The 22,093-nt window shown below is 40.0% G+C and overlaps 1 protein-coding gene across 1 annotated transcript in view; it reads left to right on the top strand.

The window, feature by feature from the left end:
• Positions 1-1,854: 1,854 nt before the first annotated feature.
• gpc3 (glypican 3) overlaps positions 1,855-22,093 on the top strand; it is a 153,323-nt gene continuing 133,084 nt past the window's right edge. The window contains exons 1-2 of the mRNA XM_010897797.3: positions 1,855-2,439; positions 20,301-20,462. Coding sequence (XP_010896099.1) covers positions 2,274-2,439; positions 20,301-20,462 — 328 coding nt within the window. The 5' untranslated portion in view covers positions 1,855-2,273. The remainder of the gene's footprint in view (positions 2,440-20,300; positions 20,463-22,093) is intronic.

The following is a 22,093-nucleotide window of genomic DNA, read 5'->3' as shown; positions in this document are numbered from 1 at the left end:
CCTTCTGGCTGGAGGAATTATACCCCCAACTCTGGATCTTTAATGACAGTTTACAAAGGTTTTTTATCACTTTTAAATTTCTGACCTGTTAGCTATATCTTTAAAAATTAGAATTTATGCATGCTGAATACTTAAAGTATACAAAGTAAATGCCACTGTCTCACTGTGTATTTATTGTATTATTTGCATTGTTTTTATGTCTTTTTTGCCTTTTTTTTTTTTTTTTTAGAGTTGATGGTGCCACATTTCTTTAGGATATTAAATGCCATAGAATGTTCTCTGATTCCACTGTGTAGTCCAGGCAGTTCCAAAGTGCTCACAGTGCAGGTAGTTTAAAAGGACCTACTGCAGTGTGTGCACTTCAAGTATTGCCGGTCACCCACTCTTTGAAGCCCACCACTGAAACCACCGTGGACAAATTCATCAATGGGACATCATGGGTTTACAGTGAGTTTTGCAGGATTGCTTTTAGCTTCTGAAAATTCCTGCTGTGCAAATCCATGCAAAACTCTTTGTACCTGAGAAAATCACCAAACTGAGAAACCTATCAAGAGTTTATTCCCCATGTCCCTTTGTACTTTAACATGTTGTTATTTAAAGCTCTATTATGTTTTTAGAGCTTTTTGTTTCACTAGAGTATGCAGAAGGTAATGTGTCATACCAGATGTCATTGTGGGCTTGGTTTCAGTGATTGCAAGTATGGAAGTGTTAGTTGTGTGGGCTGGAAGAAGGAGTCAGCTTGGAAAGCAGTTTTTGGCTTTCTGTTTGTCTTGTTGTTTTCGGGTGGATGACTTAGCAATTTTAATTATGTCCAAAATTGACAAAAGAAATTGCACGGTATCCATCTGTAATCAGCCAGATGTTGTGAGCAGCAGAAGTGTACCATTTACTCACTGTTTTCCTTCTCCATATTAAAAACAAATGCTGAAATTGTTGAATTTATTTTATGTAATTTCCTTACCTTAACAAAAGCAACATCAGTGTTAAAGTTTGAATTCATTAGATAACCATAGTGTGGAAATAACCTTGCTGCATGAGTTCCCCACTAGATGGCAGCAAGTGCATCTGGCTTGCTGCTGTACACTTCCTCAAGGACATGAGAAAGGCAGGAACTAAACCCTGAGTATTTGACAGAACATCTTACATATAACAGGAATACAGTGTTTGTACACTTTGTTACATTGTTTTCCACACTTTGGAAGCCCTGTTTAATATATGATTTATAAAGTAGGAAATGTATTATGGCCGAACCTCATATCTATCTGGAACTATTGTTTTGTGAGTTAATTAGAAGTGATGCATGCCAAACAGTTGTCTATGACACTACCATGTCAGTATGGTATTGGGGATATGAAGAACTCATAAGAGTAATTAAATAATTATTCCAATTTAGGACCAGTGTCCTAGACAAATATTAAGCCGTTGGCTCTGCATGTGAGCATATTCTTTTTCATATGGAAATGCATGCTTGACTGATAGTTTTTTATTGTTTAGTGGATACGTTGTAGCTGGCAGTGTCTAATAGGCACATCACTGAATTTATTACATTTAATCCAAGTTTTATTTTCCATCTACATTATGCGCACAATTAACAAAACTGAAAATGTATTGTTATAAAAAGACATAAATCACAATTTAACTGACATTTATAAGCCAAAAAACAAAACTGATCGTAAATTGATTATCATTTCAGCCAATATGCTTAGAATATCTTTATATAATATACATATTAGCTATCTAATGTTTTATATTACCATTAGTTTGTATTTATAATATGTGCGCATTCTAATGTTAAAGCGCACGATGCAGGATTGTGTCGCTCGCTCTTAAGAGCGATAGTGCGTCGTCTTTATTCAGTTCTTTTCCGTCCACTATGACGGAGTCGGCTTTAGGAGTGAGGGAGATTTGCAAGTTTATCAAAACCGCTGTTCTGCCATACTAGGAACATTATGTAAATAGCAGTGAATACATCATATATGCGAGTCTCTGTTATAACTTGAATTGGAACTGTTTAAGGAAAATGCCATACAATAGCATCCCAGGAGGACATACAGTTTTGCGACCTCGGTGCTCTTTTTGATTGGGAGAGAGGAAGGATGCTTATTAAATAGAACCCAGGAGCGGCATTTTTCACAGTCTACGAGTGCTGTTCAGTTAATGAGTACTAGTTATCTTGTTGTGCGTCAAGTCAGAACTTTGGTACTCATATTTATGAGAGAAGCTGCAGTGATTAACCGAGTTTACAGTTCGGTTTAGTTTTGAACCGTTGAGCTATGGCCGTTTTTCCGCTGTCTGGTGCGCTCTTTCTGTTCGTCTTATGTCTACCGTCCACTCAACCCGGCGGACTGGTACCTGTGAGTCCCAGCTGCCACGAGGTGGGCGCTTCATTTCAGGCGCTGCACCCGGGATCGAAATGGGCACCGGATACCCCAGTTTCTGGTAAATATAGCAAACCTCTTTTAAGTAGAAGGTCTATTACATTGCATTATACATATATATATATGTATATGTATATGTGATTCGATTACAACTGGTTAAACTAGAAGGCATTTCTGAAGTGACTAGATTTGTGAATATTTGCATTTGTTGTCAAACGTAATCGGCGACAGTAGCATAGTGTTAAGTATGCATGAATCACCTGTAGGGCTTGCCTATCTATCACACCTAGATTCAGTACACCACCTCACTCTGCTGAGGAGCTAGCAGAGAAGGGGAACAGATTCACAGAACTAATGGAAGAGGAGAGCATCTACTGTGGCTCTACAGAACTACAACTTATTACACAGAATGGAGGAATAGCATAAAAAAGTATAACATCTGAAAAGCAAGTTCAGAAAAGCTGCCTAATGATCCGCAGAGAGAACTTTGTATGGCTCTGCACCACAGATGCCATATCTTATTATCATATCAAATTGATGCAGGAATTTTCCTGCACAGCAGGAAGTACAGATTTGCAGTGTATTCAGGATTTAAAGGTCTTAAGTTTGTAATATAAGACCTATTAAAGAAAGCACATCATTACAAAAAATGGCAATCCACAGATCCATCAAATTTCTATTGTAGGTGTATTTTATTTCTGTGTGAAACTGGCTCAAATTAAGATACATCGTCTGTAAATAGGAACTAGTGCCATCTGGGATTTAGTAATTCTTCTTTCTCCCATTTCCAAGGCTGTTGCAAGGCCATTTTAACAGAAAGATAACAGCATGGAGTTGAGTCCTTCAGCTACCTATTGTACCACATGTAGCAGCCCACTCACTTCTACTTTAGCCCTCTAGCTTAACGTTTTCCAACTTTCTCAGCTTCACTAGACCATATTTTAACCCTTTATTTGTGCCAGTGAAGGGATGTGGTGGAAAACAGGAGCTTTATCTGTTGCCTCTAATTATCCCATTCAAATTGCAGTCAGGCAGTGCCTTGAGCAAGCAATTTAACCCAACTCCTCTGCTCTCAACCCTTAATAAGACCTAGAAAGAAATGGATCTCCAAGTAGAAAATGTATCCGTTGTTACACAGATGTTAAGCTATTATGGTTCAAGGTTTAGATAATATATCTCAAATAGAACCCTATTATTTACAGTGCATCCTTTATAGTGCTCTACTTATGACCTGAACCATATGGACTGTGGTCAAATGTATTGTACCACAGGGAATGTGGTGCCAGTTGTTGTATGCTATGAACAACATGGGGAACCTTCTCCTTTCCCATAAAAGTCTGTTGCCAAAGATGGAATCTTAACCATCTAAAGCAAATATAATCGTCCCAATGGTTCTGACTAAATGTATCAAAATCAAAGGCAACACTTTCTTCATCATTAAGTATTATCAGCAGGTATTTAAGTGTTGCATGCTGCTATGGGGGAAAGAAATATATAAATTTTAAACATCACACTTGTCTCTAATTACACAGTGATTAGAGTCTACACTGATGTAAAATCCTGAGGCAGGACAGAAGTCTCAAGAAACCCCTGTGCGACACTGGTTGTAGTAGTGGATATTCATTGTGTTGGACTATTGCTAATTGGTACAGTCACACTGACAGTGTTCTGATGAAGCCTGTTGCTTCAGTGCATTTCGACTGATTCTGTATGTAAGTTGATGCTGCTCTCATGTGAATGAATCTCGGTCTGGCTCCAATGCTAATTAGGCGTTTTAGTGGTATGTCAGAATAGGGATGTGCTCCAGGTTAATTGTTTTACTACCCATTCCTAGCAAGCAAATCACATTCCCACCTCTAGCAGTGCAGTAGCAAACAATGTTAAATACATTGCGATTGTGTAACAAGGGTCTAGCAAATTGTCTTGCTCTTCTGAATGCATTCACTTGCTATAGGGTGAATTAGAAACTATTTTAATGTTTGTTAGGTTTAAAGACAATTGCTAAAAAACTTAACTCTGTCACTGTACATGCTTTCCCCCTGGAGCTGTACATTAATGTGGACCAGCTGAAGGATAATTAGAAATGGAAATAGCTGGCTTTGGATTTCCAGATATTATCAAGTTGTTCTGGATTATGTTTGGACCAACTGGTCCTGAATGTGAATGTCTAAATTATTCCTTGTAAAATGCACTACTTATTATTTTAGATACTTAAAAAAAGTGTTTGTAAAATGTATTGTATACATAAATGTTTTTGTAGCAGTGACTGGAAGGGAAAATAGCTAGCAATTTTAGACAGACGTGTGAGAATTGGTACCATTGTACAGTGAAAGTGTTGTTATGTTTATTCAATATTATTTTCTTAAAAACTGAAATAACGTAATTGACCCCCACATTAATATTTTTTGAGGGGCATTGGAGGCCTTCCCCTAGATTAAACTGATTAAACTGTTTTTATTTCTTTCAATATCAAATAGAGGATGGGTAACAATTGAAGAAGGTACTCTATATGTCATGTTTGTAATTGTTGAGAATGTGTCTGCAGTAGTGGTGGAATGATAGTTTAACAGTACCAACAAAACAATGTTTGCATTCAAATGGCATTCTAATTGTGCGGCTTTTTTGTCTTTGAATTGAACAACCATAGTCAATTTCTCAACATGAGTTGTTTGGTGAATTCATAGTTCTTACTGCAACACATTTCCAACAATTAGGTCAAAAAGTAACAAAACAATGGATTTTATTTTAAATAATTAATTATCAGGAAATATTCAGTAACATTTTGCAAAGTTTGTTTAGCATTTTTATTGACAGAAGTTTTTTTTACTACTTGTGGGTTCTGACGATTTATAGAATGCATAGAACCCACAAGTAATATAAACTGGCACAGTTGTAAGGAATGGCAGTGTTGTGTACAACCGTGCCAGTTGTGAAGATGCTTTCAATATTAATAGTCAGGTTTGGTGAGAGCAAATACCTGATGAAATATAAAGCCATGTTGTGTATCTGTTCTATGAACTTACATTTTTATGTCTTCAGGCTATAGCTTGTTCCAAAGTCACCTGGACATTTTCCCGGTCTGAATCTGATTTATCTGTTTATCCTCCTGTCCATTGTCCTGCTGCTGCTGTCTGCTCTGTATCAGCAATAGTTTATCATAGACTGACTTACACTTTTCAGTAATTATTTAGTAATAATGATACTAATAACATTAAGTAATCTGTACCTGTGCACCTAAGGGATTCAAAGTTGAATAAAGCTTTTGTCTCTGCATCTGATATCACACTCACCCCACCAACATGCCTGCCTTCAATTCCTCCCTTTTGGGCCAAGGACATCCCGATCAGAACAGTAGACATTAATGTATATTTTTAGTTTTGGTACTTTTATTATCTGTGCTGTGTCTTCTTCACCCTACAAATAGCAGTTCATGTCTAAAATAGGTTTATTTCTTCATTGACATGTTGATTTATTTTTAAAACCCACTCTCCTGAATCATAACAACAGTCTGCTTAATTCTATTGTAATTGTTTCAAAACTGAGGGGGAGAGCATGAATTCACGTTAGCTAAAATACAGTAAAACTACCATTTATTATTTCCAAAAAACAGGCACATCCGCTGCCTGCCGATGTTACATGACATAAATGATTGAACAACGGAATAATTTACTAGTCTAACATAAATACAAGTAGCCATGCAAAGGTTAGTAACTCCAGCAAACAGGCTCAAATAAACCATGGTCAGTGGTCCATGTGTGACTAGGTAGCTCCCACAAGGCCACATCGTTCACAGAACTTTCAGTATGTGTGGAGGGTGTGCACATTTTCTTTACTAACATTAGATGGTTTTATTATTTATCTCTGTTTGATGATGGATTGGCAGTGTATACATAAATGACCTGAACAACAGCTGTCAATTATTAGGCTTCTTGTCAGTCATTTAATTTACCAACTCTGAAAATATCCTTGAGGCTTAATGGCTGGAGAAAGACTGAAGACATGCAAGTAGTTGTTTTAACTAAGCTGTATAAATACCTTAAAACCCGAAAGATTATGCAGACTACTATTTTAAACATATTTGAAGCAAATAATGATTATTTCCTCTGGCCTTGCACTACAGAATGATTTAAAAATAATCTGTCATCTGTAAGTGCATGGTTGGTGATGTAACTTCCTGTTCCTGATTATTGATCTAACTGCGCCCATTGGGGTATCCAACAATTGGATGTTTTTTATACTCTTTGCTTAATGTGTGCATTTGTATTGCTTCATCTCTGACGTCTGTAGAATTGGTCTTTGTACTTCAGATTCACAGTATGACCAGTGATCATTTAACAGTTTTTATCCCGAAAATGTTACAGCTACTTTAACAGTACACAGACGGAGGCCAGTGGTGATTTGACATTGGTAATCAATGGGAGTTTAGCAACATGTCTGTCTGGACGAAACATCTGCAGGTACTTGTATGATGCAATCAAATCAGCATGGACTAAAATCCCTTAGCAACTTGTCGAATCTGTCCTGCTAAGAATTCAGGCTGTTCTGGAGGCAGAGGAGGGTCCTAAATTGTATCTCATAGCTGTATCAAATAAAGTGAATATGTAAACCATGTACTTGTATCTGTCCTTACCATACACCTGGCTATAAACCAGGGCTTAAATATGTGTCACCTTTGGTACAGTATGTCTACAATGGGAGCGTCTTTGGTTTAGTGTAAAATAATTCAGCCTGTAAGTTTGCTCCAACTGGGAGATGATGTATTGCATTATGAAGAGCAGTAAAGGATCGGTTTGGATGGGAAGGGGTAATCCAGTTTGGTGTTAAGAGTGTGGGTGTATGTGGGCCAGGAATGGAGGGGGGGCAGGCTTCTATGGGGCTGCATTATAAATGGAACCCAATTCCCTATGTAATGACCGTAAACGTATTGGCGGGGCCTAGATGGTCCTTGGTCATACAGAGCCCATTATAGAGGGAATAGGGGGCCCTTTAGGGAGCGGCCTGGAGGTGGATTTGGAGGATGAGGTGATGCAGAGATGCACCCCGCCACGGCAAGAAGGCTTGAATTACAATGAAACTGCATGTGGTGCCAGGGGACATCACAGTCAGACTGAAGAGTTAAGATGAAACATTAGCTGAGGGATAACGCTTCCACTCTCTGAAAGCCTGGTAGGGGGACTTGAGTCAGAAATTGGTTGAAGAGGAATACTAACGGGGCCCCTCTGCGTTTTGGTCTGCAACATTCCCTTCTCGTCCATTACTTACCATGCTGTTTATGAATTTTCCTTAACAAGGCAGTTGATAATATTGTCATTCGTTAGACTACTTTCAATTTATCCTAAAATGCAGTTCAATTTTTAAATCCCTAAAACTGGAAAAGGGTTGTTGGTGTTAAAATGGCTACCAAGAGATCTTTGATGTTAGGTCTGATGAAACAGGCCCCCAGACAATGAACCCCACAATAATTTGTGCTGGGTTCAGGACCGCATGGCGACTCTGTTTTGGGATCTAAGAGAAAAGAGATTTGGCAAACGAGGTGTGGCAAACGGGAAAGAGCTATATTTGATGCTAAGTGGATGAGTCATGGAAAAACATTGGTGGCATTACTGCCATTCAACTGAAATAGAGCCCAGTAAATTAGTAATATTTATCTAACACTTACCAGGAGAATTTTCCATTCTTTCAGTATACTTAACTGGTTAAAAGTTAATAAAGTGGCATTTATTATGGCATTTAATATAGACAAATAATAATAATATTAATTGGTTCAACTTTTATAGGGCTTTTCAATAGATGAAGTGTGTGCTACTTTAGCAAGCATCCCAGATTTGTGTGTCATGCATTCTGGGAGTCATTGTAATGTTTTCTGTTCCTGCATTTCATCCTTTGCAGTGGCATGCTAATCTTTTCCACATCGCGATTCAAATGTGAAGTCACAACACTTTTCAACTTCCGTTCTTTTTCAACAGTTAAAGTAATCCTTTATTTGTAAAGTTAAAATGTAGTTCTATTTATGCATGATGTTCCTGGCTTGTGTCAGAAGCCATCAGTGCCCTGGAGGCAGCTGACATTTTCCCAGCCTTCTCTCAACACAAATAGTGGATCTATAATTAATCTCCCTAATAAAGAGAGCATTTAAAATATTCTATATCTTAACAACATGGGTTTCTCTTTCTCCATCTCACTCTGAGCCTCGTTCCCTCTCCCGCTCCCTGCCTCCCCCTTCCATCTCTGTTAAACTTCCACACAGATGGCTTCTAATTGGTGAAGCAGCAAAGATACAGAGCAGAGCAACATGGTGGTTGTCTTGTCTTCTGTGTTGTCCCAGTCCCCATGGCCTGTATGCAGTCTGGGCTTGGGGAGCTTGTGGTCCCAGTCCCCTGGCCTGTATGCAGTTTGGGCTTGGGGAGCTTGTGGTCCCAGTCCCCTGGCCTGTATGCAGTTTGGGCTTGGGGAGCTTGTGGTCCCAGTCCCCATGGCCTGTATGCAGTTTGGGCTTGGGGAGCTTGTGGTCACAGTCCCCTGGCCTGTATGCAGTTTGGGCTTGGGGAGCTTGTGGTCCCAGTCCCCTGGCCTGTATGCAGTTTGGGCTTGGGGAGCTTGTGGTCCCAGTCCCCATGGCCTGTATGCAGTTTGGGCTTGGGGAGCTTGTGGTCCCAGTCCCCTGGCCTGTATGCAGTTTGGGCTTGGGGAGCTTGTGGTCCCAGTCCCCATGGCCTGTATGCAGTCTGGGCTTGGGGAGCTTGTGGTCCCAGTCCCCTGGCCTGTATGCAGTTTGGGCTTGGGGAGCTTGTGGTCCCAGTCCCCATGGCCTGTATGCAGTTTGGGCTTGGGGAGCTTGTGTTCCCAGTCCCCTGGCCTGTATGCAGTTTGGGCTTGGGGAGCTTGTGGTCCCAGTCCCCATGGCCTGTATGCAGTCTGGGCTTGGGGAGCTTGTGGTCCCAGTCCCATGGCCTGTATGCAGTTTGGGCTTGGGGAGCTTGTGGTCCCAGTCCCCATGGCCTGTATGCAGTCTGGGCTTGGGGAGCTTGTGGTCCCAGTCCCATGGCCTGTATGCAGTTTGGGCTTGGGGAGCTTGTGGTCCCAGTCCCCTGGCCTGTATGCAGTTTGGGCTTGGGGAGCTTGTGGTCACAGTCCCCATGGCCTGTATGCAGTCTGGGCTTGGGGAGCTTGTGGTCCCGCCCCCTGGCCTGTATGCAGTCTGGGCTTGGGGAGCTTGTGGTCCCAGTCCCCTGGCCTGTATGCAGTCTGGGCTTGGGGAGCTTGTGGTCCCAGTCCCCTGGCCTGTATGCAGTCTGGGCTTGGGGAGCTTGTTAAAACTGAGGCGTGGGATGTGTACACAGACATGCTGTGGCCCTACTGGTGCTGTCATGTTCAGCTTCACCGTCAGCCCCAGACGCACAGGCCTGGAGATCGACTGGGGAGATGAGGGATGGCAGAACAGGAAAAGAGGACAATCACTGAATTTGAACTGTGATACATAGCGGATACGCAAGGAAGTAGAGTAGATAAAGCATCGTCAGCTCGTAGAATAATAACTACTACTGCCGACTTTTGATTGAGGAGTAATATGATCGGTGTCATTCTGCATTAAACAGTAAGTTTGAGTGATAATGAAAATATGCGCATAATGCTCACTTAAAAATGGGTGAGTAAAGGTTTTTTTATAGATGGGTGTGGTTCTGTCAAGAACCATTCTAATCTTAGGTACCCCTTTTTTGTACAAACCCGATTCCAAAAAAGTTGGGGCACTGTACAATTGTGAATAAAAACAGAATGCAATGATGTGGAAGTTTCAAATTTCAATGTTTTATTCAGAATACAACATAGATGACGTATCAAATGTTTAAACTGAGAAAATGTATCACTTTAAGGGAAAAATAAGTTGATTTTAAATTTCATGGCATCAACACATCTCAAAAAAGTTGGGACAAGGCCATGTTTACCACTGTGTGGCATCTCCTCTTCTTTCTATAACAGACTGCAAATGTCCGGGGACTGAGGAGACAAGTTGCTCAAGTTTATGAATAGGAATGTTGTCCCATTCTTAGGTCTTCTTTGACGCACCTTCCTCTTTATGATGCGCCAAATGTTTGCTATGGGTGAAAGATCTGGACAGCAGGCTGGCCATTTCAGTACCCGGATCCTTCTTCTATGTAGCCATGACATTGTAATTGATGCAGTATTTGGTCTGGTATTTTCATGTTGGAAAATGCAAGGTCTTCCCTGAAAGAGACGACGTCTGGATGGGAGCATATGTTGTTCTAGAACTTGGATATAACTGTCAGCATTGATGGTGCCTTTCCAGATGTGTAGGCTGCCCATGCCACACGCACTCATGCAACCCCATACCATCAGAGATGCAGGCTTCTGAACTGAGCGCTGATAACAACTTGGGTTGTCCTTGTCCTCTTTAGTCTGGATGACATGGCGTCCCAGTTTTCCAAAATGAACACTTTTGCACTTAGCCACAGTCCATTTTAAATGATCCTTGGCCCAGAGAAAACGCCTGCGCTTCTGGATCCTGTTTAGATGCTGCTTCTTTTTTGACCTATAGAGTTTTAGCCAGCAACGGCGATAGGCATGGCTGAGAGACACTGCCACTCTGAGAGGCTCTTTTTATACCCAATCATGTTGCCAATTGACATAATAAGTTGCAAATTGGTCCTCCAGCTGTTCCTTATATGTACATTTAACTTTTCCGGCCTCTTATTGCTACCTGTCCCAACTTTTTTGGAATGTGTAGCTCTCATGAAATCCAAAATGAGCCAATATTTGGCATGGCATTAGAAAATGTCTCACTTTCAACATTCAATATGTTATCTATATTCTATTGTGAATTAAATATAAGTCTATGAGATTTGTAAATTATTCCATTCCTTTTTTACTCACAATTTGTACAGTGTTCCAACTTTTTTGGAATCGGGTTTGTACATTGTGGTTCATTGTCAGGCATATAGTTGCATTTACAGTCTTTAATGACTGAAGTACAGTTTGGAGATTTAAAAAAATATATAATTCTTACATTATTTTCCTACATGTTGCTATTGTATGAGTATTTTCACACTGTTTTAATATCTGAGTTTTCAGTACATTGATGAACTAATAAAAATTATTCTGAACAAGGCTACACAACAGTTTTCAAAAAATCGATAATTATGTTAACTAATCCAGACTGTTCCTAGTAAATGTTTTGCTCATTTTACATTTGCAGTGATGGCTGTTCCAGTTTTGATGATCGCGGTGGTCTCAGCATACGCTCTTCTTGTGAGTGATTCACAGTTCCGCTTGGATATCCTAATTCTGTCTGGATACAAAAAAGGAATTACACCTCACATTCAAAGCCAGCATAATGTGATTTTCCAGCCTGATGTGGCCTGTAAACCAGGAGTTTCCCAACTACAACACAGTATAATTAGGCCATCAAAGAAAGGCCATATGATTAAAGGCCTTGTGATATGTAATGTATTGTCAGATAATATCATTTTAAAGACTAATAAAGTGGAAACATTTAGAGAGGTTGCTATGAATAACCTTTAGATGATAAAACGGTTATTGCTCAAACCCTTTATAGTGTTCCAGGCAGAACCCTTTATTAAGTGTTTTTTTTAAAACCATGTACAGGGTTGTAAGTAGAACCCAATGCAAAGAAGGATTATACTATGGAGAGGAGCAGAAGAACGATGTATACAACTATTTCCTTATACCTTTTCTCACACTGTACGTGTGACATATTTCTGCTTTATGAAGTTACTATACAAAAAGAGAAGTAATAGGAGGGCTTTCTGTTTGCCTGAAAAAGTGGCTCTTTTGGCAGAGGTGTAAAAAATGGAGGATACAATCACAGAGAAGAAAAGTGTATAATAACAATGAGAGAGAATAAAGAGCTGTAGGAGGAGAACTATGAGTAAAGCAGAGGAGGCGGATGCTGATCCCTTGCGGTCGTCCTGTCTTGTCAGAAAGGAAGGCTTTATTTAGAATTATTTGTTTGTGTTGCTCCATAGGGAATCATTTCCCTGCAGACTCCCTTTACTTTTTGCTGTGAACTTCTGTAATGAAATACATTTATCATCTGCAAAACAGCAAACAGGCAAATGAAACTGTCTGTTTTGCTGAAGATAATTGCTAAATCCTCTAGTCTCTCTCTTGCCTCCACACGAGCTCACCTCTCCCAGGGTGGTATTGACAGCTTAATAATTTTGCCACTGCAGTCTGAAATTAACTTGATCTTATCTGTCAGGACTCTTTTGTCGGTATTGATTTAAGATATTAGACCTGTCAGTGTGCTGGTGGACCGAAATATGGGAGGAGATTCATTATACCTCTTAGCCTGTTGTGGCTTTTGACTCACCTGTGTGTTTGCTAGAATGTACTTTCATATGCAAAGATGAAGACTTCAATTCTGTTCATTTTGTGCCAAATAATGGACTTTTCTGCCAAATAATGGCATTTTTTCAATGAGCAAAATTGAAGCCATTGTTTCCAACAAGCAATGAAATTAGCATCCATTTTAGGTGGATTTTTTTCTCTAAAGGGTGTTATCATTATGATGTGAATTTCTACTATGTTATCTTTCCACAACATCTGTTTGTCAGTTCTGTGCCAACGTTGACACCCAATCACAAAATGTAATTGTTTGGTAGATATTGATGCAACCTAGTCATTCTTTCTAAATGGATGTTCTTTCATTTCAATTGTTCCGTTGCCATTCTGTTTGACAATGTTAATTACTTCCTTACTTTTGTACTTAATGTTACTTATGCCATGTGCCAGAATATGACATAATTGGTTGCATAAATATTCACTCCCTTTTGTCAATACTTCATAGAGGTACCTTTGGCAACATGTATAGCAGATTGAGTCCATTTGGATAAGTCCCTACCAGCTTTGAACATCTGGACACAGCAATTTTTGCCCATTCTTTGCAAAATGGCTCAAGCTCCATTAAGTTGGATGGGGACCTTTGGTGAAAGGCAATTTAATTTTCTAATCTTTCCACATATCCTTGATTGGAATGAGGTCCAATGTTTAACTGAGCCAATCCAGGACGTTTACTGTTTTGTTTTCAAGCCACTCCAGCCTGACTTGGGCTGTATGTTTGTGGTCATTGTCTTGATTGAATATACATCTTGTAGACTTCGAAGTTTCAGGGCAACAGGTCTACTGCAGTTGGACAACACTTATTGATTCTATGCTTGATGGGAAGAAAGAGAGAACCTAAATAATCATTATTACACAGGAAGAAATGTATGAATAAAATGTGACTAAAAGTCTGTCATATTAATCAATTATTTTAGTCAATAATAAAACATTTTCTATGACATTTTTATTATTTAGGCTGTCTTCCATCATCTGCACAATCAGAAAGCCTTGTACAACCAGTTGTCCAGATCTAGAGACCGGTTGTCCAGATCTAGAGACTGCTAATCTTCTAAAACTATTTAAAAGCTGCCAAAGTTATAACAGGTACAGTTTGTGGTGATTATTATTTACACATGGTTATGGATATCTATCCCAGAGATATCCAGCTGTCCTGGATTTAATGCCCATTCTAGAAATCACTTACTGATCAGAAATTAGTATTCTACAATGCTGTTGTACAAAGTGTCTGTATTTATCTCTGCATTTATGAACACTGTGCAGTCGTGCTTATCCCGTGTTTTTTCTCTTACTGCTTCAGCTTTCTCCAATATCGATTGGAGCTTTGAACAGAGTAGACTGAGTAAAAAAGGATCTTTGTTATACTGTGCAACCATTACCTTTTCCTATGGATTGAGTTATCAACCCTCTACCTTACATTATGTTACCAATGGATTCTGTGTAAAATAAATAAAATAAAGAAATTAACATAATTCATCTTTCTGCTGCTCCTCCTGGTCTATTGGCAGAGTTCTGCCAACCCTGCCCTAGCTATGTGGCCAGCCCATTCTATCCATCAACATTGCCCTGTCTTCATTCATACCCTTCTTTCTCTCCTCTCTCTTGTTCTTTCTCTACATTCCCCCATCTCCCCTTCTAGTAAGCACCAGCTGGATGGAGCCCTGGAACGGATGTTTGTTTACTGTGCTATCAATCAGCCCAGTGTCGGGTAGTCCTCTCAAGGAGATCAGTTAAACAAGCCCTCACCCTCCTCTGCAGATTACTACTCACTTTTTCAAGGAAGAGAGAAAGGGGTGGAGTAAGAGGAGGCAGATAGCAGGGAGGGAGATGGGCATGAGAAATGAGAGGGAGTGGGAGAGGAAAAATGGGGGAGAGGAGGAAGAGTGTATCGCTGTGGTATTTCCCATTGTATTTAAACATTGTTAAGATTGTTATACCTTGCAATTAGCGAAGTACTTTTGGACAAGTCAAATCTGGTTCCTATAGACCTACCTTTCCCAACTCTTCATTGTGATTGTAAATGTGATTCGGAAATCGAAATACTAAAAGTCTCTTTCAGGTGTGCATGCATCTGTTCTATGGTTTTATACTCTCATGTGTAACAGTTTCTTTTTGTCTGCTCCCCATGTGGGTCTCAAACCATTGATCCTCTGAACACAATGACAACTATTGCCCACAAAGCATCGTTACCATTGCCCCACTAAAGCCATTGCAGTGGAAGAAAAACAACTACTTCAAGGTCCCAGAGCAAATGACGTAACTGATTGAAATGCTGTCAGCGCTGACCGCTAACTGACAAGACATTTCACACCCCTTACCCATGCACTGTGGCGCGTTAGAACGCTAACTTCTCAATCACACATTGAGCGTTGTGCTTGTACACCAGAGGTGCATTCGTTTCCAGTGGAATGGACTGGCAGTCCTGGTGATGTTCTACTTTGTGTGGCGCGTTATGTAATGTTTGGCAGGCAGTGTCTCAAACCCGTGACCCTCGGCTCCCCAGCCAGGCACAGTGCCCACTGTTCAAAATTGAGACATCCCATTTGGAGGGGCGTGTAGTGGCCTTACCAAGGTCTATACGTATACATTGAAATGCGTCCAATCCTATGAGTAGACAGCTTGACAGAAAAGGTGGATGTTGAACTTCTACATGAACACGTATATCCAGGTAATGTTCCACAATGACACTATAGTTGCCTGACACTTCTGGAAGCCTCTTCCTTAGAGCTAAAGAGACTTATAATTTGCACCGGTAGTAATTGATGTCCTTGACCATGCTTGTAGCACCATTGCAAGAAATATTCAGAAGTTGCACACTCATTTTTCATCTTATTATTTGGTGTAGTATGTAGTCCTGTCTATTTAAGTGGCAGCTTCAATTATCTGACCCTGTGGACCGTTCATGGGAGCTTGATCATCACATTGATGTAGCCCATGTCTCGCCCCCTTTCCAGATTTGGTTCACTAGCTTTGATTTAGTTTTAGAAAGCATTTTTATTTTGTTTTTATATTATTTGCTTTCATTTTTAGTGTTTACGAATCAAAAGTAGCCTATGTGTGGGAAGCTAGGAGCCACGAGTTGTGTGGGCCTATAGATCAAGCGATTAGTTCACAGACAGGCAGCGTGAGTGTGTGTGTGTGTATACATATATATATATATTTGTTTTTGAAACATAATTTTCTGGTTTATCGTCAACAAGACTGCTTTCCAAAGAGGTGCTCATTTTTTCTCATGCTTGATGTCTACAGACAAAAAACCTCAACATTAAATCTTAAGGCATGTACTATCACTATGTCTGTCTGCTGTTTGCACAACCAAATATGACGGGTGGAAATCAGGTATTTGGTTAGAAAGTGTTGGATTTTTTGAAACATTGTTTCAATGCAAAATAACAGTAAAGGGCTTTTTTTGGGGAAATTGGTCCTGAAACTCCATATGACATTGTTAAATGATCTATAGCATCTCTGTATTAAAACTGTTCCGTGTTAACTTATTACAATTCACAATTATAAAAGAAAAGAAGAGCATAGTGTTTGTATGACTTGCTACCGACAGACCAGAGAAAAACAGAGTGTAACGGTACACATCAGTCAATGCTCTGCTGATTGAACACTGGTTCTTGAAGGCAGGCTTTAATTGGTTTAATGAGGTGAGGTTATGTAATGAGACACAGTAGCTGCTACTGAGACAATATCCTACCCCAAGCTGGTATGGCAAAGCAGACAAAGAGCTAAGTGTTTATACGGGGTCCTTGGGTTTGATCAATGTATAAGCGTAACACTGGGCACACAGCATGTCACCTTACCTTGGACGCATCCAAAAAGGAATAGAACTTGAAAGCTAGGGCCATTCAGGATATAGACGTAACTTAAATCGTAAAGTCTCTGTTTGGGCATTCAGTAGAGTCACTCTGAAATGGCAGACAACAGAAAGCATACAGCAGGGGTACATGGATTACACACTGAAATAAAGACCACGGCTATGAGCGCTGCAGTTTAGAAGGAGAGAATCCTAAGATCCACAGATACCAATGATTATATGGCGCCCACACAGGGTGTGCAGAACCAGAGCCAACCACACTACCAGGGGAACGATCCCTGGGCTTCTGGCATCAACTCCAACATGGCAAACTGCAGTTGCAGCAGTCGTATTTTATAAGTGGAGAATGAACAGCCCCTCTCACACAGCCCTTGAAAGACTTCAAGCAAACTTTGTAAATGCCAGACCCTCATGGGAAACAAACCCACAAACTTGTTGCTTCAGATCCTGCTGTAGTATACCATGCAGAACTCCTTCCTGACAGTTATAGATTACTAGATTTGTCTCATATGGGACACACTAGCGAAGTCTCTGCACTAGGTAAATGTCCACACTAGCTAAATGTTTGTACACATATAACATTTTGGGTTGATAATTACCAATTGTTCTTAATCCTAGTTCTCGCGTGAGAGCTCTAGGCTTTCATGTTACAATATCTTATTAACCATCCATGTTAAGTTTGTGGGGAAATGCAATGCCATACTATGAAATACAACTGCTAAACCAAACCAGCTAAGATAAAATAGAGACATAGGTACTTTAGTGTCAGAGGTTGAATGGCTATTATAAAGTTATATTTTCAGTGGTGGCACATTTGACCAGTAAAAATTCACGTTTCTACAAAGAGCATTGGCAAATATACTGTACTTCAAATGAGTATTGTAAACCCTAACCAATAAGCTATTCATACTTTGTGAACTACGTAGAATTTTAGCAATCAGGAAAAATATTCAGCGATTTTGCTGGTTAGAGGAGCGATAATCACATGTATTAATTAATGCAGATGGAAGAGGGAGGATGCCACAATACCCAAAATATCTGTCTCTAAAAATCCATTCTCTCCAAAATAAACAGAGAAAGCTCAAACATTTCCCTTTCGCTTTACCATGATCTCAGTTGTTTTGTTCAGTTCTGGAAGTACATGCAGTCTTTATCAGAGCAGCCCACACATATTTTCGTTTTATATTTCTTATGTTGGACAAGGTCAACAGTTGTGTTAAAATGGTAGCCTTTACAAATTCACACCACAGTCATTACTTCCTTTTTCAATGAGTCTCTGCATTTCAATTTCAAAATTAAAAACATTTCTTTGGACCAATTTTTATTTGATCTGGGCATATGTGTACAGTGTATGATGAAAAGATAATTGTCAATTTCTCTTTCAATTACTTTTCCACCTTTGAAAAGAACCCTGCAAATCAAATTATGAATTCTCATTCTACCTTCAGAAGAAAGAGGTTGGTACAGTGGGGAGAACAAGTATTTGATACAGTTATTTGCAGGTTTTCCCACTTACAAAGCATGTAGAAGTCTGTAATGTTTATCATAGGTACTCTTCAACTGTGAGTGACGGAATCTAAAACAAAAATCCAGAAAATCACATTGTATGATTTTTAAGTAAATAATTAGCATTTTATTGCATGACATAAGTATTTGATACATCAGAAAAGCAGAACTTAATATTTGGTACAGAAACCTTTGTTTGCAATTACAGAGATCATACGTTTCCTGTAGTTCTTGACCAGGTTTGCACACACTGCAGCAGGGATTTTGGCCCACTCCTCCATACAGACCTTCTCCAGATTCTTCAGGTTTCGGGGCTGTCGCAGGGCAATACAGACTTTCAGCTCCCTCCAAAAATGTTCTATTGGGTTCAGGTATGGAGACTGGCTAGGCCACTCCAGGACCTTGAGATGCTTCTTAGGGAGCCACTCCTTAGTTGCCCTGGCTGTGTGTTTAGGGTCGTTTTCTTGCTGGAAGATCCAACCACGACCCATCTTCAAAGCTCTTAATGAGGGAGGAGGTTGTTGGCCAAGATCTCGTGATACATGGCCCCATCCATCCTCCCCTCAATATGGTGCAGTCGTCCTGTCCCCTTTGCAGAAAATGTCGTCCTGTCCCCTTTGCAGTCATGTGGTCATCAGACCACATGACCTTCTCCCATTCCTCCTCTGGATCATCCAGAAGGTCATTGGCAAACTTCAGACGGGCCTGGACATGCACTGGCTTGAGCAGGGGGATCTTGCGTGCGCTGCAGGGTTTTAATCCATGACGGTGTAGTGTGTTACTAATGGTTTTCTTTGAGACTGTGGTCCCAGCTCTCTTCAGGTCATTGACCAGGTCCTGCCGTGTAGTTCTGGGCCGATCCCTCACCTTCCTCATGATCATTGATGCCCCACAAGGTGAGATCTTGCATGGAGCCCCAGACCGAGGGAGATTGATCGTCATCTTGAACTTCTTCCATTTTCTAATAATTGCGCCAACAGTTGTTGCCTTCTCACCAAGCTGCTTGCCTATTGTCCTGTAGCCCATCCCAGCCTTGTGCAGGTCTACAATTTTATCCCTGATGTCCTTACACAGCTCTCTGGTCTTGGCCATTGTGGAGAGGTTGGAGTCTGTTTAATTGAATGTGTGGACAGGTGTCTTTTATACAGGTAACGAGTTCAAACAGGTGCAGTTAATACAGCTAATGAGTGGAGAACAGGAGGGTTTCTTAAAGAAAAACTAACATGTCTGTGAGAGCCGGAATTCTTACTGGTTGGTAGGTGATGTCATGCAATAAAATGCAAATTAATTATTTAAAAATCATACAATGTGATTTTCTGGATTTTTGTTTTAGATTCCGTCTCTCAAAGTTGAAGTGTACCTATGATACAAATTATAGACCTCTACATGCCTTGCAAGTAGGAAAACCTGCAAAATCGGCAGTGTAACAAATACTTGTTCTCCCCACGGTATATAAACCTGCCATCTCAGTCGTGTCTTTTTTTATTTCACATAGGCAGGATCTTCCTCTGAAAGTGATTTATCTGACCCCATCCGACCCATCTCTTTCACCACTCAGCATGAGAAGTTTTCAAAGCTCAGTTTTTCCACCAATTCTTGTAGTTCTAAGATTATTTATTTCATGGAAGTTGAGAGATAGGATGTGTTTCATTACATAGTTGGCTAAATGTTCACGTACTTGATTATGAACAGGAACAATAGCTCAGCTACTATTATTAGCAAAGAACATGGAAATGGGATTCAATTATTTGGAATAATATTGCTAATTTCAATTACATCTGAGCTTTTAATGTTCAGTTTTAAGGTGTGTTAAAACACATGAAGCTCCTAACGTTCGCCTGGACTCCAGCAGGTTCTGCAAGCTATTTGCTCTGTAAAAGCAAGCGATTTGTTGCCCTGCTCGCATAATAGCTAGACTCAATTAGCAAATGGGGTCTCTAGAGGGATGTAAACAAACTACAGCTTTGGGTAGACCTTGCCCACTGGTAATGATCCGCTATGCTCACAGAATCCTTATTTTACATCTAACTGAACATCAATTACAGTGTATAGGAAGCTTGTTCAACCACGCCTCTGAAATGGCATCATATTATGTTTATAGTGTTCTACCTTGGACCAGGGCCCACATGGCACTATATATAACAGGGTTATATAAACTGGGTTATGCAAATATTGCTGTAGAACGTCTCTAACTGCCTGGCCTGCTCCCGGTTGTCCAGGTGCAGACCTTCAGGTGTGCCAGCCCAAGGGCCTGACGTGCTGTTCTAGAAGGATGGAAGAACGCTACCAGGTGGCTGCCAGGCAAAATATGGAGTCAGGCCTACAGACAGCCAGTGCCCAGCTCAAACTTCTTATCATCCAGAATGCGGCTCTCTTCCAAGGTAGTGTCTTTAGCCTACATTGTTGTGTGTTTTATTTCTTTTTGTGTCTTTAGCCTACATTTGTTGGGTGTTTTATTTTGTTTTGTGTCTTTAGCCTACATTGTTGTGTCTTTCATTTCTTTTTGTGTTTTAGCCTACATTGTTGTGTGTTTTATTTCTTTTGTGTCTTTGGCTTACATTGTTGTGTTTCATTTATTTTTGTGTTTTTAGCCTACATTGTTGTGTGTTTTATTTCATTTTGTGTCTCTAGCTTAAATTGTTGTGTTTGATTTCTTTTTGTGTCTTTAGCCTACATTGTTGTATGTTTTATTTCATTTTGTGTCTTTAGTCTACATTGTTGTGTATTTTATTTCTTTTTGTGTCTTTAGCCTACATTGTTGTGGGTCTTTTAACCTTTTTTGATCTGAACTAGGATTGAGTCTTTGCTCTGTAGGATCCAATTCTGTGTTTTTCCTTTCCTTGGATATTGAACACTGCATGGTTTAGGAAGAGATTGTAAGTAGATATTTCACTGTACTGTTTATTCCTGTTATATCATGTGCACACAACAAATTGATTTTGACTTAGAAAGCACTTGTTTGTGTCTGGACTGTTGTGAATCTCAACTAAACTTGGGTCGTGACCTCAAGGATCAGAACAGTAGTATTCTGCACCAACTATTGCCTTCTTGTTTTGCAATTGTTCAAATGGTTGTTGAAAATGTATTACATGTAGATCTCTGAGGAATTTGCCTTTCTTTGCTCTTCATTTCTATTAAGCTAACATATAGAACTGTTTCAAGGTGGTCATACCATGGATCACATAAGAAATCGCTTTTTGAGTTTTCGGACCCATGTAGCCAGTGCTTAATTTGTAAACTTAGAGGTCCCGGATTACAAAATGAATGCGGAAACTGTAAATCTTTGGAAAGAACGAGGTGCTGGATCGAATGAGCAATAACAGGAGCGCGGTGCTGAAATTACTGAAAAAAAGCCTCACGCACATGCTGATAAATAATTAGACAATATAAATGTAATGAACACAATCCCTTAACACATCCATTACTGTCATCACTGCCAAAACTGGTCTGTGCCCACATTATTAATTTGTGGGACTTACACCGACAACCAAACTCTTATCTTATTATAATTCAAGCATTGCACCTCGTCCATTGATAGGCCTAGCTAACTACACCATCACATCAACATTATCAGATCATAACACCACCAAATCCATATTCTTACCTTTCTGTTTGAAACATTCCACATAACAGCCACGGAGCTCTCCTTTATGGGTTGTTTAGGTGCCGACTGACTTGTTGGTTAATAAATGAAAATAAATCTGATTGTCTTTTAGGCATTATTTCACTATTATTATTAGTTCACTATCAACATTCCACCACAGCTGGTAAACACCTGTTGGCGATTACATGTCTAGGCTATAGGTCGTGTTGTTTATTTCATTCGATTTATTTGAGTTATTTTTGACCACTTTGTTGGTTCATCTCATGTTTTATACTTATTCAGACAGAAAATCTTATCTGCCAAATTATGTGCATGTCCCAGTGGGTACCAGACAAGAGTCGTCAAGTCCCGGATCTGGATCCGGAGATCCATCCGTCTAGATACGGCACAAATTAAGCACTGCATGTA

This window comes from Esox lucius, chromosome 4, assembly GCF_011004845.1.
Source record: "Esox lucius isolate fEsoLuc1 chromosome 4, fEsoLuc1.pri, whole genome shotgun sequence".
Lineage (NCBI taxonomy): Eukaryota > Metazoa > Chordata > Actinopteri > Esociformes > Esocidae > Esox > Esox lucius.
Note: the sequence above shows the minus strand (reverse complement) of the source record. Positions and strands in the feature narration are given on the sequence as shown.